At 64.9% G+C, this 15,397-nt stretch overlaps 1 protein-coding gene across 1 annotated transcript; it reads right to left on the reverse strand.

The window, feature by feature from the left end:
- Window positions 1–1,380: 1,380 nt before the first annotated feature.
- On the reverse strand, window positions 1,381–15,395 carry LOC122173220 (protein spinster homolog 1-like; the record flags this gene model as incomplete). Its single annotated transcript, XM_065590957.1, is given in 12 exon segments — window positions 1,381–1,868; window positions 3,500–3,671; window positions 3,770–3,868; window positions 4,290–4,355; window positions 5,064–5,158; window positions 5,161–5,252; window positions 5,869–6,024; window positions 6,440–6,582; window positions 11,297–11,363; window positions 11,744–11,895; window positions 15,073–15,209; window positions 15,380–15,395. Coding segments are annotated over 12 exon segments (1,290 nt in total), but the record flags the coding sequence as incomplete, so codon positions are not given.
- Window positions 15,396–15,397: the final 2 nt, after the last annotated feature.

The raw sequence follows: 15,397 nt of genomic DNA on the forward strand, positions 1-15,397 counted from the left end.
CAGGAGGGAGCCCAGGGCTAACAGGGGCTGTGGGTCGGGGTTGAGGGGTACTGGAGAGGTGGGGGGGGAGCAGTGGGGGAGCCCAGGGCTAACAGGGGCTGTGGGTCGGGGTTGAGGGGCAGTGGAGAGATGGGGGGGCAGGGGGGAGCCCAGGGCTAATGGGGGTTGTGGGTCGGGGTTGAGGGACACCAGATAGGTGGGGGAGCAGCAGGGGAGCCCAGGGCTAACGGTGGGTTGGGGTTGAAGGGTCCCAACCCCACGGCGCCGTTGAGTGACCATCCGGCTCCGCGTGGGCCCTGGCCGCATGCTTGCGCTGCCTGTCCCGGCCCGAGGGGGGCGCCGTGCCCGCGCCAACGCCCCGCGGATGGAGCTCGCGCTCGAGGCAGCAAAACAGGAAAAGCCGAGATGGTATCGGGGGGCGCGGCACACCCTGGAGACGCTGCCCCCCGGTGCCCAACCCCACCGTGCCCCACGGCAACACCTGCTCCGGGCAGCCCCCCAGGGTCACCACTGGCCCCTTCGCAACCTCATCTGCGAACCCAGAGGGGAGATGCCTGGTCCAGGCCCCATCTCCGGACAGCGCCCAAGGCCCCCACTGAGCCTCGCCCCCACCACTGTCCCTGCAGGGGTCACAGGCACAAGCCCCGGCTGGGGGGCCACAGCCCCCGTCTCCGGGAGTGGCCGCGCGGGGTCCGGGGAATAGCGCCGTGGGTCTGGGCCAGTCACTGGAGATTTGGGGGAGCTGAGAGCCCCCCACTCCCACTCCCCAGCAGGAGAGGCGGGGGGATTTCACAGGCAGGGGGCCAAGCAGAGTCTGGCTCAGACCCACAGGACAGGCTGGAGACCCCCCAGTCCAGGGCCCTCGCCCGGCCCCCGAGAGGGCCCCAGCCCCGAATCCAGCGCACAATAGGGTCACCCAGATGGCAGGCTGATGCTAGCAGCTGGGGGCGGAGGGGAGCGTCCGTGCATCTGGCCGGCCCCGGGGGACAGACGCCACGTCCGGCTTCCTGTGGCTGCAGCCGGGCGGGGGGGGCCGGCACCTACCTGGGCCGTGGCGCGTCCGGCGCTGGCTCCTCCGGCGCTGCCACCCACGCCGCGCTGCTCGCGCTCTCCCCCCGGCAGGAAGCTGCGGCGGGCAATGAGCTCCCGGCAGGAAGTCGTAGCGCTGAGCGAGCGGCAGGTGTGTGAGGTTCGGAGGGCCTCCCCCACAGGGCACGAGGGCTCACGCTCTTGTACAAGGGGGCGAGTGGCTCACCAAGGAGCAGAGCTCACACCCAGGGTAGGGGGGGCGTAGTGGGGGGCTAATGCCCTCCCAGGGGGGAGCCGGGCCCGCAGCACGGCCCGGAGTCCTGCCCCCCGGGACAGAGACCAGCAGCAGGAGATGTAACAAAGAGTTTAATGGGGTGAAAATATGGTGGCTGGACGGGGGCAGGACCCCAGCCCCCCACAATGCAATGGGGACCTGTATGACCTTGGGGGGCCTCACAGCCCACCCCCCCAAGGAATCCAAGGGCCCCCCCTCAGTCCCTAAGCCCTTCCCTGCGCCAGGGGCCTGGGGGTGTTCAGTTGGGGGTCCCTGGCTTGTCCCAGCCCAGGGTGCCCCATCCATGTCCCTGACCCCGTTTCCTTCACGGGGAGCTCCACGCCCACATAAAAACCAGCCCCCCAAACTGGCACAGTTCCGCCCGCCCTGAGCCCAGCCAGTGGGGGGCAGCGAGAGTCTCTGCATGGCCGGCGGTGCCCGGCCCCAGCGCCGGGGTGTGTGTGTGGTTCTCAGATGAGGACACTGGAGACGGGCACTTTGGTGGATCGGCCGCGCTTCGGCACCACAATACGCTCCTCCGGCTCGGTCTCCTCCGGCAGCAGGCCTGGCGGAGGGAGGGGGGAGAGTCAGGGGGGCTGACATGGTGGGCAGTGGGGCAGGGCTCGATGTGGGGGGCACCAGGGCTGCAGCTTGGGCACAGAGCTGCAGGTGCCATTGGGGATGGGGGGGGGGGGGAATCTTGATTACCAAGATTTCGGGGCAGTGGGGGGCACTGTGGGGCTGTACGTATCCTGGGCACTCAGCTTGGCGGCAGCGTGGGGGGCTGGGGTGCAGCAGGAGGTGACGGGGTTAGAGGGAAGCGGGAGGCGATGGGGTTAGGAGGCTGCGGGGCGCTGGGGGGGGATGTACCCTGGCTGCTCAATTCGGCGGCAGCGTGGGGGTGCGGGGGTGCAGCAGGAGGTGATGGGGTTAGGGGGCAGCGGGAGGTGACGGGGTTAGGGGTCTGGGGGTCGCTGGGAGTCAGGGGGACGTACCCTTGGCGCTGAGCTCGGCCCACGTGCGGTCGCCCTGGATGAAGAGGGCAGGTGTGGGGAGCTCAGTGGGGAGCGGCAGGAGGCAACGGGGTTAGGGAGCAGCAGGAGGCTGGGGTGCGCTGGGCGGCGCTGGGGGTCGGCGGGATGTACCCTAGGCGCTGACCTCCGCCCGCTTGCGGTCGCCCTGGATGAAGAGGGCGGGTGTGGGGGGCCGGGGGAAGCTGCAGGAGGTGACGGGATTAGGGGGCAGAGGGAGATGATGGGGTTAGGGGTCTGGGGGACACTGGGAGGGCGGTGGGGGGACGTACCCTGGGTGCTGAGCTCCGCCCGCTTGCGGTCACCCTGGATGAAGAGGGCGGGTGTGGGGGGCCGGGGGAAGCTGCGGGAGGTGACAGGATTAGGGGGCAGAGGGAGATGATGGGGTTAGGGGTCTGGGGTCGCTGGGAGTCAGGGGGACGTACCCTTGGCGCTGAGCTCGGCCCACTTGCGGTCGCCCTGGATGAAGAGGGCGGGTGTGGGAGGCCGGGGGGAGCTGCGGGAGGCGACGGGGTTAGGGGTCTGAGGGGCGCTGGGGGTCGGGGGGACGTACCCTGGGCATTGAGCTCGGCCCGCTTGCGGTCGCCCTGGATGAAGAGGGCGGGTGTGGGGAGCTCAGGGGGGAGCGGCAGGAGGCAACGGGGTTAGGGAGCAGCAGGAGGCTGGGGTGCGCTAGGCGGCGCTGGGGGTCGGCGGGACGTACCCTAGGCGCTGAGCTCCGCCCGCTTGCGGTCGCCCTGGATGAAGAGGGCGGGTGTGGGGGGCCGGGGGAAGCTGCAGGAGGTGACGGGATTAGGGGGCAGAGGGAGATGATGGGGTTAGGGGTCTGGGGGACACTGGAGGGCGGTGGGGGGACGTACCCTGGGTGCTGAGCTCCGCCCGCTTGCGGTCGCCCTGGATGAAGAGGGCGGGTGTGGGGGGCCGGGGGAAGCTGCGGGAGGTGACAGGATTAGGGGGCAGAGGGAGATGATGGGGTTAGGGGTCTGGGGGACACTGGAGGGCGCTGGGGGGACGTACCCTGGGTGCTGAGCTCGGCCCGCTTGCGGTCGCCCTGGATGAAGAGGGCAGGTGTGGGGGGCCGGGGGGGAGCTGCGGGAGGCAATGGGGTTAGGGGGCAGCGGGGAGGCAATGGGGTTAGGGGGCGCTGGGGGTCGGGGGGACGTACCCTGGGTGCTGAGCTCCGCCCGCTTGCGGTCGCCCTGGATGAAGAGGGCGGTGGCGAGGAAGAAGCCGCCCCCCAGCACCCCGGCGAAGGCACTCAGCATTAGGGCATACTGCAGGCTGTGGAACTCCAGCAGGTAGGACGGGGGGTGGCCCCGCTGGATCCTGTCGCTGATCTGGGGGGCAGAGAGGGTGAGCGGAGCCGTCCCACAATCCCCAGCACCCCCCCGGCGCTGCGAGCTTCCCCCCAGCAGTGCCGCTGCCGCGCACTCACCACGCCGATCAGGTAGGGGCTGCCGGCGTCGCCCAGCAGGTGGGACATGACGATCTGGAAGGACTCGGCCGTGGAGCGGCGTGTGGGGACCACGACGTACTGCGGGCGAGAAGGGCGGGGTCAGCACAGGCTGGGGGGGCCCTGCCCCCCATCCACCCCGCTGTGTGTCCGTCTGCCCCTGCCCCCTCCCCCGCTCTGTGTCCGTCTGTCTGTCCCTGCCGCCCCAGGTCGCTCCCAGGGGCCAGCTAAGGGCCGGGGGGTGTCACTCCCAGGGGCCGGCTAGGGGCTGGGCAGGTGGGGGGGGGGGTGTTGCTCCCAGGGGCTGGCTAAGGGCCGGGGTTGGGGGGTGTCGCTCCCAGGGGCCAGCACGGAGGGGGGGTGCCACTCCCAGGGGTCGGCTAAGGGCCAGGGTGAAGATCACTCCCAGGGGCCGGCTAAGGGCCGGGGTGAAGATCACTCCCAGGGGCCGGGGCAGCGCTGGCCCTGTGGCTCCGGACACGCGGCCGCAGGACGGACTCACCAGCAGGATGTCCGCCACAATGGCCCAGTTGAGGGACAGCAGCGTCTCCCCAATGAAGATAAACACCTGCAGGGGGAGGGAGCCGGTTACTGAGGCTAAGGACCCCCCCTGCCCCTCCCTGAGTCCTCCCTCCCCGGCCAACGCTGGGCACCAGGCATACGAGTGTGTGGGGTGTCCACCCCCCAGCCCTGCTCCCCCCAGCCCCGGCCACCCCCCGGCCCTGCTCCCCCCAGCCCCGGCCACCCCACGGCCCCAGGCACCCCCCAGCCCTGGGTAAATCTGGGTGCTGGAGATAGGTGACCGGCTGAGCAGTTTTTGGTTAAAGTCTGCAGCTTTGGGGGTGTGGACCAGACCTGGGTCTGTGCTGCAGCAGGCTAGCATGTCTGGCTCAACAAGACAGGGTTCTGGAGTCCCGGGCACCCCCTGGCCCCGGGCACCCCCGGCTCCAGGCACCCCTCAGCCCTGCTCCCCTCAGCCCTGCTCTCCTGGCCCCTCCGGGACTCACATAGGTGGCAACGCTGCTGGCCTGGGCCCCCCCGAGCCCCCGTCCCCTCGCTCCAGACACCCCCAGCCCCCCTCCAGGGACTCACATAGGTGGCAACGCTGCTGGCCTGGGCCCCCCCGAGCCCCTGTCCCCCTGGCTCCAGGCACCCCCAGCCCCCGCCCCCCTCCCCCAGGACTCACGTAGGTTGCGACGCTGCTGCCCTGGCCCCCCCAGCCCCTCCCCCCCGGCTCCAGGCACCCCCAGCCCCCGCCCCCCGCCCCAGGACTCACGTAGGTGGCGACGCTGCTGCCCTGGGCACACACCAGGGCCAGGAAGAGGAAGGGCGCGGAGCCCAGCAGGCCGGCGGCGCAGACCAGGGGGTCGGCCGGGGGTTGGTTCTGCGGAGGCGCTTGGAGATCTCCACGCCGGACCCCACGCCCAGGAACCCCGTCACACAGGTGATGAGCCCGAAGATCAGGCTGTGAAGACAGGGGGGTCAGAGGTCACCAGGGAGAAAACGGCCCCCAATACCCGGGGGTCAGAGTTCAGGGGTCACTGGGGAGGGAACGGGCCTGACACCAGGGGGTCAGAGTTCAGGGGTCATTGGGGAGGGAATGGGCCTGACACCACAGGGGGTCAGAGTTCAGGGGTCATTGGGGAGATAACGGCTCTGATACCAGGGTTCAGAGTTCAGGGGTCACTGGGGAGGAATGACCCCAACATTGGGGGGGTCAGAGTGCAGGGGTCACGGCAAGAGAACGGCCCCGACGTTGGGGAGGAGTCTGAGTTCAGGGGTCATTGCGGGAGAGAACGGCCCCAATTCCAGGGGGTCAGAGTTCAGAGGTTACTGGGGAGAGAACAGCCCTGCCACCAGGGGTCAGACTTTGGGGGTCACCAGGGAGGGAACGGCCCTGACACCAGGGGGTCAGAGTTCAAAGGTCATTGGGGGAGATAACGGCTCTGATACCAGGGTTCAGAGTTCAGGGGTTACTGGGGAGAGAACAGCCCCGACATTGGGGGTCAGAGTTCAGGGGTCACTGGGTGACTCCCTTTTCCAGAGTGGAGCTCAGGGCCGAGCCCCCCAGCGGCGCTCACCTCTGCTGGGAGCTGCAGGTGTCCCCGTCGGGGCAGGGCCGGCACTGCCCCGTGGCCAGGCAGGAGCGGTACAGAAACGCCGGGGCCCACAGCGCCAGCGACCCCGTCACGAACGCCACCGCCGTGAAGCCCAGCGACGACAGCACGAAGCTGCGGCTGCCGGGGGGGGGAGAGGTGAGAGCCCCCCCGAGCACCGATCCCATCCTGCTCCTCCCAGCCCCCCCCCGATCCCCAGCCCCGCCCCCACCCGCCCCGATCCCATCCTGCTCCCCTAGCCCTTCACTGACCCACAGTCCCACCCCTCCCAGCCCCCTGGCCCCGCCCCACTCCTCCCAGTCCCCTGCCAATCCCCAGCTCAGCCCCACTCCTCACAGCTGCACACTGACCCCAGTGCCTCTCACCCCTCCCCATCTCCACCCCTCCCAGCCCTATACCCTGCTCCTCCCAGCCCCACCTTCTCCTGACCCCTTCTTTGTCTGACACCCCCGCACTTTCTGCTCCTCCCATCCCTGGCCCCTGCCAAGCACCCACAGTTCTCTCATCACCGGCCCCGCTGCACCGCCCCACTCACTTGCGGCTCAGTGCCCGGACGTCGGCGGCCCAGGAGGTGTAGCGCAGGGGGGAGTCAGAATGACGCTCCACGGCCCCCCGCGGTGGCTCCCGCAGCACCGTGACCAGCAGCACCACAGCCACCACACCCAGCGCCGGTGTCACCTGGGGGGCAGAGAGGGTGACCCCGTGTCACCATGGGGGGATTTTCTTAATGTTTGGTATAAATATTGTGTGTGCCTCGGTTTCCCCTGTGCGTTGCAGCTGAATTTCAGACAGAGCTGCAGAACGATCCCTCCTTAGACAAGCTGAAGGGCCTTGCTGGCCGCAGCGCCGAGGAACCCTTAAGGGGGGGCTGCAGGGAAACATTCCCTTCGGGGGCTGGTGGAGAGGTTCAATGGGACCCTGAAGATGATGCTGAAGACTTTCCTGGACCAGCATCTGCAGGACGGGGACATGTATTTACCCCACGGGGTTCTCCCCTTTACAGCTGCTGTATGGGAGGGGAGTGAGGGGACCCCTGGCTTGGGGAGGGGAAGGCTCCCCCGAGGGAGAACCAGTGCTGGAGCATGGACTGACTTTCTGGGAAAGGCTCGCTGAGCTCATGGGTCCGGCCAGGGAGAACCCAGCCAGGGCCCCAGGGAGGCAGAAGCTCTGGGACGACCGCTCAGCCTATGGCACCGGGGACCAGGTGAGGGGGTCTCGTCCCGGTGAGGAAGAACAAACCACAAGCTGCCTGGGACGGGCCCTTCGAGATCATCCAGCAGCCGAGTGAGAAGAACGATGTGGTGGAACTGCCCAGCCAGGCTCACAGCCTCCGAGGGGACCAGGTCAACCTGATGGAGCCGAACTGGGACAGGGAGAGGCTGGTCCTGGCCGTGTGTGGCCAATGGGAGAAGGGGGAAGATCCCCTGGTGGGTCTCTTCCCTGAGCCAGGAGCCGGCCCCTTGCTGGAATCAGCTCCCCTCTCTGACCAGCCAACCCCTGTCCAGCAGGCAGAGATCAGAGTGGTGCCGCATGTGACAAAGTGGGAGGTTTCTTCTTGAGGTTTTGCATGAATACGGTGTGTGCCTCAGTTTCCCCGTGTGTTACACAAGACCGAGGTGGTGGGGCTGCCTCTGGCTGCCTGCCCAGAGAATGGCGGAAGCACTCCGTAACCTGGCAACGGTGCCTGCAGCAAGGTGGAGCTGGGGGAGGGGTGCAGACCAGGTGACCCTTTTGCCCGGGAAAGGGACAAAGGACATAGGAGGGGCAATGGGCGTGTCTGAGGCTGGGCTGGCTGGAGTCTGGGGGGGCAGGGTGTGAGGCCCTGCATCCCCCCACGATGGACTTTGCTGAATGTCCCTGATGTCTGTGCTAACAAGCCCTGTTGTATGCTGGGTTCCTGTCGACTAACCTGTCTGTGTCACACGCTGGCTGGGAGTCCCGGCTGGCTGCGGAGTGGGGGGGGGGCCTTTGAGGGGCATGTGAGGCTTCCCCAGGAGTCCAATCGCTGCGGGGAGCTCATGGGGTGAACGGGGCTGAACGCTCCGAGGTCAGACCCAGGGAGGCCGAAGCCAAGCAGGCTTCTTGCGCTGGTGAGAGTGAGCGGAGTCATGCTGCCCCGGAGACCTGCCAGATTTCATTCAGAGCGGCCAGGAGACTGACTCGTGACCCCATGTTCCTACCCGCAGCTGTTCTCCAGCCAGCCGGGGCTCACTAACCTGGCTGGCCACGGCGTGGGGACAGGAGCCCACCCTCCCATCAGGTGCTCCCTGTTCAGAGTCACTGGGAACACAGCCCAGGGCCTGGAGAGAGAGGTCGGGGACATGCTGGCTTTGGGGGTGATCCAGCCGTCCTCCAGCCCCGGGTCCTCTCCTGTGGTGCTGGTCTCCAGGAAAGACGGGTCGATCCGAGACTGTGTGGACTATCGGAAGCTCAGTGCCATCACCAAGTCCGATGCCTGCCCCATGCCTAGGCCTGACGAGACCCTAGACAAGTGTGTGTGTGAGGGGGGGCGCATTACCTAACTACCATGGATCTTACCAAGGGCGACTGGCAGGTGCCTTTGGATCCAGAGGCCAGGGCGAAATCTGCTCCTATCACCCCCTGGGCTCTGTGAGCTCCTGGTCCTGCCTTTCGGCCTCAAGGGGATGCCGGTCACCTGTCAGCATCAGGGGATCAGTTACTGAGGGGGTGGAGAGTTTTGCCCTGGCATACATCATGGATAATATCTGTGTCGTTAGCCAGAGCTGGGAGGACCAGGTGTCCCAGGTGCAGAGGGGGCTGGGTCACCTCCAGGATGCAGGGCTGGCTGTAAAAGCTGGGACGTGCAAGGTGGGGATGGCCAAGGTGTCGTACCTGGGCCACAAGGTGGGGAGTGGCTGCCTCAAGCCAGAGCCGGCCAAGGTGGCAGCGATCAGAGACTGGCCGCTCCCCAGACTGAGAACCAGGTTAAGAAGTGATTATTCCCCTCTATTCGACATTGGTGAGATCTCATCTGGAGTACTGTGTCCAGTCTTGGGCCCCACACTACAAGAAGGATGTGGAAAAATTGGGAAGAGTCCAGCGGAGGGCAACAAAAATGATTAGGGGCTGGAACACATGACTTATGAGGAGAGGCTGAGAGAACTGGGATTGTTTAGTCTGCAGAAGAGAAGAATGAGGGGGATTTGATAGCTGCTTTCAACTACCTGAAGGGGGGTTCCAAAGAGGATGGATCTAGGCTGTTCTCAGTGGTGGCAGATGACAGAACAAGGAGTAATGGTCTCAAGTTGCACTGGGGGTGGTCTAGGTTGGATATTAGGAAACACTATTGCACTAGGAGGGTGGTGAAGCACTGGAATGGGTTACCTAGGGAGGTGGTGGAGTCTCCTTCCTTGGAGGTTTTTAAGGCCCGGCTTGACAAAGCCCTGGCTGGGATGATTTAGTTGGGGTTGGTCCTGCTTTGAGCAGGGGGTTGGACTAGATACCTCCTGAGGTCCCTTCCAACCCTGATAGTCTATGAAACGGGCCAAGGCCTTTACTGGGATGGGGGGCTCTACCGGAGGTTTGTGCCCCACTTTATCTCCCTGGCAGCTCCCAGCCCTGAGCTATGCGAGAAGGGGAAGCCAGACAAGCTGGTCTGGACCAGGCCGTACCGGAGGCTCTCCGGGCGCTGAAGGAAGCTCTGGTCAGGGGCCCAGTGCTGGGAAACCCAGACTCTGACAAGCCCTTTATGGCATTCACTGATGCCCCAGACGCAGAGCTGGGCACGGTGCTGAAGCTAAGTGGGAGAGACCCCCCATCGGGTATCGGAGCAGGACACTGCTGCCCCGGGAGCAGGGCTATGGGGCCACAGAGCAATGCCTGGCCCTGGGGTGGGCTCTTAAAACGCTGCAGCCGGATCTATTTGGGCGGCGCTTTGCAGTGTACCCGGACCACTCGCCTGCCACGGCTGCACCAGACGAGAGGGGCCAACGCCAAGCTCCTGAGGGGGAGCCTGATCCTGCAGGATTATGACAGGGACGTGGTCCATGTGAAGGGAAGTGACAACCTGATAGCGGACACGTTGTCCCGGAGAGGGGGCCCTGAACTTCCCCAGGTCACTGGTCAGAGTGACCCCGCTCAGTTCAGTCTTGAAGGTGGGCGAGATCTGACAAAGTGGGGAATTTTCTTAATATTTTGTATGAATGTTCGCAGTGCCTCGGTTTCCCCTATGTATTGCACAATTCATTCTATGGTGGGGCAAGAGCGTTGGATTTTGCAGAGACTCCTGAAAGGGGTACAGGAGTCTGGAAAGGGGCACAGGAGAACCCCTGCCTAAGACCAGGTGTGACTGTCACCTAGCAGCTGCCTGGGCCCAGCCAATGATCAGACACTTTGTAACTTAGCAACTGATGGCGGGGGTGGGGGGGAACCTTGGGATGGAGAACAAAGGTCTGCCTGGGAAAGACGACAAAGGACAAGAAGGGGCAACTCTGGGTGTGACGGAGGGTCCTTGGTCTGCAGGGGAGAACCCGGGCTCGACGAAGTTGGACTTTGCTGACAGTTCCTGCTTTCTGTGCTGACAAGCTCTGTTCTACGCTGTGCTCCCGACAACAAACTGGGAATGTGACAAAGTGGGAATGTGACAAACTGGGAATGGTCTTCATGTTTTCTCTGAATACTGTGCGTGCCTCAGTTTCCCCTATGTGTTACTCAAGTGTCTGGTGGTGGGATGAGGGTGTGTGATCGTTGCAGCGACCCCTAGCGGGCAGGTGTGACTGCGACTGACTGCCTGGGACAGAGAACGGCCGACACTGTCACCTGGCAGGCGATGGCCGGGCCCATCCTCTGCAAGGACCAGCCAGAGGTGGGAGGTGTCGGTGCCGACCAGGTGACCTGCTGGCCTGGGAAAGAGACAAAAGGATGGAGGGGGGGAACAGGAGGTCTGGGGCCAGGCAGCTGGAAGTGGGCAGACTCCTGTTTGGGACTCGGAGGGGAGAGTCCAGGACTCAGGGTCCCCCAAAGATGGGCTTAGCTGGAAGTCCCTGATGTCTGTGCTAAGAAGCCCTGTTCTACGCTGGGTTCCCGAGGGCTGATAACCTGTCTGTGTCACACGCTGGCTGGCAGTCCCGGCTGGTGGCGGGGGGGGGAGGAGGGGGGGCGAGGGGGAGTCCCGGCTGGCTGTGGAGTGGGGGAGCAGGGCCCCTCCGCCTGCCCCACGGCCCCGTCCAAGGGGACTCGTTGAGGGGAGCTCATGGGGTGAACGGGGGCCGGATGCTCTGAGGTCAGACCCAGGACGCTCCCCCTACTGATAATGTTCCCCGAGGGGTGTCACAGGACAAGAGGGTCCTGTCAGCATGTCACTCAGGGGGGCTCCAGAGCCCCGAGCCAGCCCCCGTGACACCACGCCCCCGCCCAGCCCCCCCAGACTCACCCGCAGGGCCCAGTGCCAGTCATCAGCCAAGTCCTTCACCTTCGAGCCCACGATGTAGCCCAGCCCGCTGCAGGGGAGGGGGAGGTTAGAGCTGGGACTCGCACCCACACCCGCCCCTTACCCCCACTGCCCCAAAACCTGCCCCCTGCCCCAACACCCACGCCATACCCCCACTGCCCCCAACTCCAGGCTTCCACCCCCACCCTGGGCTCCCATCCCACCCCCACTGCTTCCACCGACTCCTCCGCACTGCCCGCTCTGACCCCAACACCCCTTACCCAGCCCCCTACCTGTCCCTCAACATCCCCAACCCCGCCCCCACTGACCTCAACACCCCACACACCTACCTCCTTACACTGACCCTCGCCTCCTGTGGGGGAGGGGAGGTGAGAACTGGGACTCCCACCCCCCTCCCCGGCCTGCCCTGTGCCCCCCAGCGCCCCTCACCTGCCGACGGGGATGGCGAAGTAGAAGAAGGCCAGCATGCGGCTGCGCTGGTCGCTAACGAACAGGTCGGCGATGATGGTGGGGGCGATGGTGGAGTAGCTGGCCTCCCCCACCCCCACCAGCCCCCGCGTCACCAGCAGCAGCCAGAACCGCTGTGGGGGGGGGGGGGGAAGAAGGAGAGACGGCTTAGAGACGGTGACGCACCCCAGCCTGCCGAGGGGTTGAGATGCCCAGGAATGGGGAGTTCACCCCCCAGCTCCCCACGGGTCCGGCCCGGCCACCCCACAACCATAAACTCCCCATCACGCTGAGGAACCTGGAGATGGGGGAACCCTGTCTGTAACGATTCACCCCGAGCGCCATGGGGAGCAGCCTGCGCCCCACACCCTGCATGCACAGCTCCCCCTACGCACAGCCCCCAGCCCCTCTGCACCGCTCCAGCTCTCACCCCCTCCACCCTGCACCCACAGCCCCCTGCCCAGCTCCAGCCCCTCACCTCCCTGTGCACATAGCTCCCCCCACGCACAGCCCCCAGTCCCTCACCCCCCTGCATGCACAGCTCCCCCCACGCACAGCCCCCAGCCCCTCTGCACCGCTCCAGCTCTCACCCCCTCCACCCTGCACCCACAGCCCCCTGCCCAGCTCCAGCCCCTCACCTCCCTGTGCACATAGCTCCCCCCACGCACAGCCCCCAGTCCCTCACCCCCCTGCATGCACAGCTCCCCCCACGCACAGCCCCCAGCCCCTCTGCACCGCTCCAGCTCTCACCCCCTCCACCCTGCACCCACAGCCCCCTGCCCAGCTCCAGCCCCTCACCCCCCTGTGCACACAGCTCCCCCCCACACACAGCCCCCAGTCCCTCACCCCCCTGCATGCACAGCTCCCCACACGCACAGCCCCCAGCCCCTCTGCACCGCTCCAGCTCTCACCCCCTCCACCCTGCACCTGCAATCACAGCCCCCTGCCCAGCTCCAGCCCCTCACCCCCCTGCATGCACAGCTCCCCCCACGCACAGCCCCCAGCCCCTCACCCCCCTGCATGCACAGCTCCCCACACGCACAGCCCCCAGCCCCTCTGCACTGCTCCAGCTCTCACCCCCTCCACCCCGCACCCGCCCTGCAATCACAGCCCCCTGCCCAGCTCCAGCCCCTCACCCCCCTGTGCACACAGCTCCCCCCACGCACAGCCCCCAGCCCCTCACCCCCCTGTGCGCACAGCTCCCAGCCCCTCTGCACCCCCTTAGTCCTAGGGGAATTCTGCACCAAAAAATTAAAAATTATGTGCACAATCTTTTGAAGTTCTGCAAATTTTATTTGTCAAAATAACACTACATAATCATGCCAGTTTCAATTATTTTGGTAATTTATTTCAAAATACCTGTCAGCAAGTACGTCTGAAACAAGACAGACGCACACAAAAATCCCCCCAGAAGCAGAGAGTTAAAGAAACCCCTCTGACAACCCAGTTCCTGTTTCTCTGCCCCCTTCCCCCTCCCAGAGCCCAGCTGGGGGGGCAGACACCCACAACACCTCCCCGCAAAGCCCAACCGCAGGGTCCCCCGGCCCAGATACTGGTACCCCTTCTCCCGCAGAACCCAGCTGCAAGCCCCTCGGCCCAGGTACCCTCCCACCCAGAGCCCAGCCAGGGGGCCAGACACTCACAACACCTCCCTCCCCAGAGGCCAGCTGCAGGGCCCTCCTTGCTCAGATACCTGCACCCCCTCCCGAGCCCAGCCGTGCTCCCCCCCCCCCCCCCAGGCACCTGCCCTCCTCCTCCCAAGAACTCAGCCACAGGCCTCGACCCCCCTTGCCCAGACACTCACCCCCCTCCGCCCCAAAGCCCAGAGGGAGAAACAGCCTGATGTTCAGTCCCAGGTTTGCATGGAGTTTCCTGCACACCATGGTCTCCTTCCCCCAAGGCATGCTGGGAACTGCAGCTTCCAGGAGCCCTCCAGCTCCCTCCCCTTCCCCCCAGCAGTGTCCTCTATGTACGAGCTGGGCTCTGTGGGTCCAGCAGCCCCTAGTGGCGGCCTGAAGCCCTGCAGCCCATTTCTGTGGGGAAAGGAAATTCTGCGCACACGTTAATTTCTGCAAAATCGACTCCTGGGGGAATTCTCTGCTAGTTATCCCAGCATTACTGCGCATGCACATAATTAATAAGCCGTGCATATTTTAAATTTTTTATGCAGAAAAAAAGCTTCTACCGAAACGTTACTGCAGTTCCACCTTTGGCCCACCAGAGGGTGCTGTGGCACAAGAACAACAAGCTCCCAGCAGACAGTAACTTCTGCAGTTCCACCTTTGGCCCACCAGAGGGCGCTGTGGCGATAGAACACAGCAGCAGCTCCCGGCCAGCGAGGGAAGAGAAAGAGCCGGCCTTCTTTGCAGCAGGCCAGGCCAGGTCAGGAGACAGGGGCTATGGGGAGGGCAGACAGGGGCTCATAGGGGCTAGTGAGGGAGGACAGACTGGGGCAGAGGCTGAATGGAAGTGGAGGCACAGGGACACATGGTAATGGGGGAGCGGGTACAGGGACACATAGGGACAGGAGGTGGCTGAGTGGGGGCACACAGACACATGGAGCTGGGGAGGGAGTACAGGGACACATAGGGGCTGGGTGGTGGCTGAGTGGGGGTGGAGGGAAACGTGGACAGGGGGTGCAAGGACACATGGGCGTGGCAGGGACAGGGGCAGACGTGCCTGACTGAATGGGAGAGGCTAGGGGTCAGCCAGGGTCCGCATGGGGGAAGCTCCCTAACAATCCCCCCCACCAAAACCTGTTCCAGACTTTTCCCACCCACACCCAACAACCCTCCAAGTTCACACCCAGGCTCCTTCCCTCTCCCTCAGCTCCTCCGTTACCCCTGACTCCCCCCAGCCTTTGCCCTGCTTCTGAGGGGGCGGGAAATCCGGTTCCGTATGGTAGTTTACATGAATTATTACGGGGTTAATATGCCTAGTAAGGAATCTACTTGTCAAAAGAGATTTTCTGAATCTTTTTTGTTGTCTGTATTGTTTCAGACGTACTGGCTGACAGAATTTTAAAATAAATGACCAAAAATAATTGAAACTGGTGTGATTACATGGTGTTATTTTGACAAATACAATATGCAGAATTTTAAGCTATTGTGCACAGAATTTTAAATTTTTGGTGCAGAATTCCCCCAGGAGTAAAAATTCTGCATTGCGCAGTGGCACAGAATTCACCTAGGAGTACCCCCTGCACCGCTCCAGCCCCTCATCTCCACAACGCCCCCGGCCTGCGCGCACAGCTCCCCCCACGCACAGCCCACAGCGCCCCCCCCCCGCGCGCGCGGCCTGCCCGCCGGTACCTCCTTGGGGATGAAGCTGGAGCCCAGCGTGACGGCCGACCAGAAGGCGATGCCCAGGCAGAGCAGCCGCTTCCGGTGGTAGCGGTCGCCCAGGTACCCGAAGATCGGGGCCAGCACCATGTAGCTGCTGATGAACACTGCGGGGGTGGGGGGGGGGGGGTTAGAACTGGTGTACTGCGCGGGGCACAGCCCCTCCCCACCGGAGAGGACACTGCCCCAGCCCCCAGAGGGTGTCACCCCACACACCCGGTGCGTCCCTTCCCCCATCACTATGGGATCCCCTCCCTCCCTCCCCCTGCCCCCATACCTGTCTGGAGGAGCCCGG

Source organism: Chrysemys picta, chromosome 4 (assembly GCF_011386835.1).
Source record: "Chrysemys picta bellii isolate R12L10 chromosome 4, ASM1138683v2, whole genome shotgun sequence".
In the NCBI taxonomy this organism is placed as follows: domain Eukaryota; kingdom Metazoa; phylum Chordata; order Testudines; family Emydidae; genus Chrysemys; species Chrysemys picta.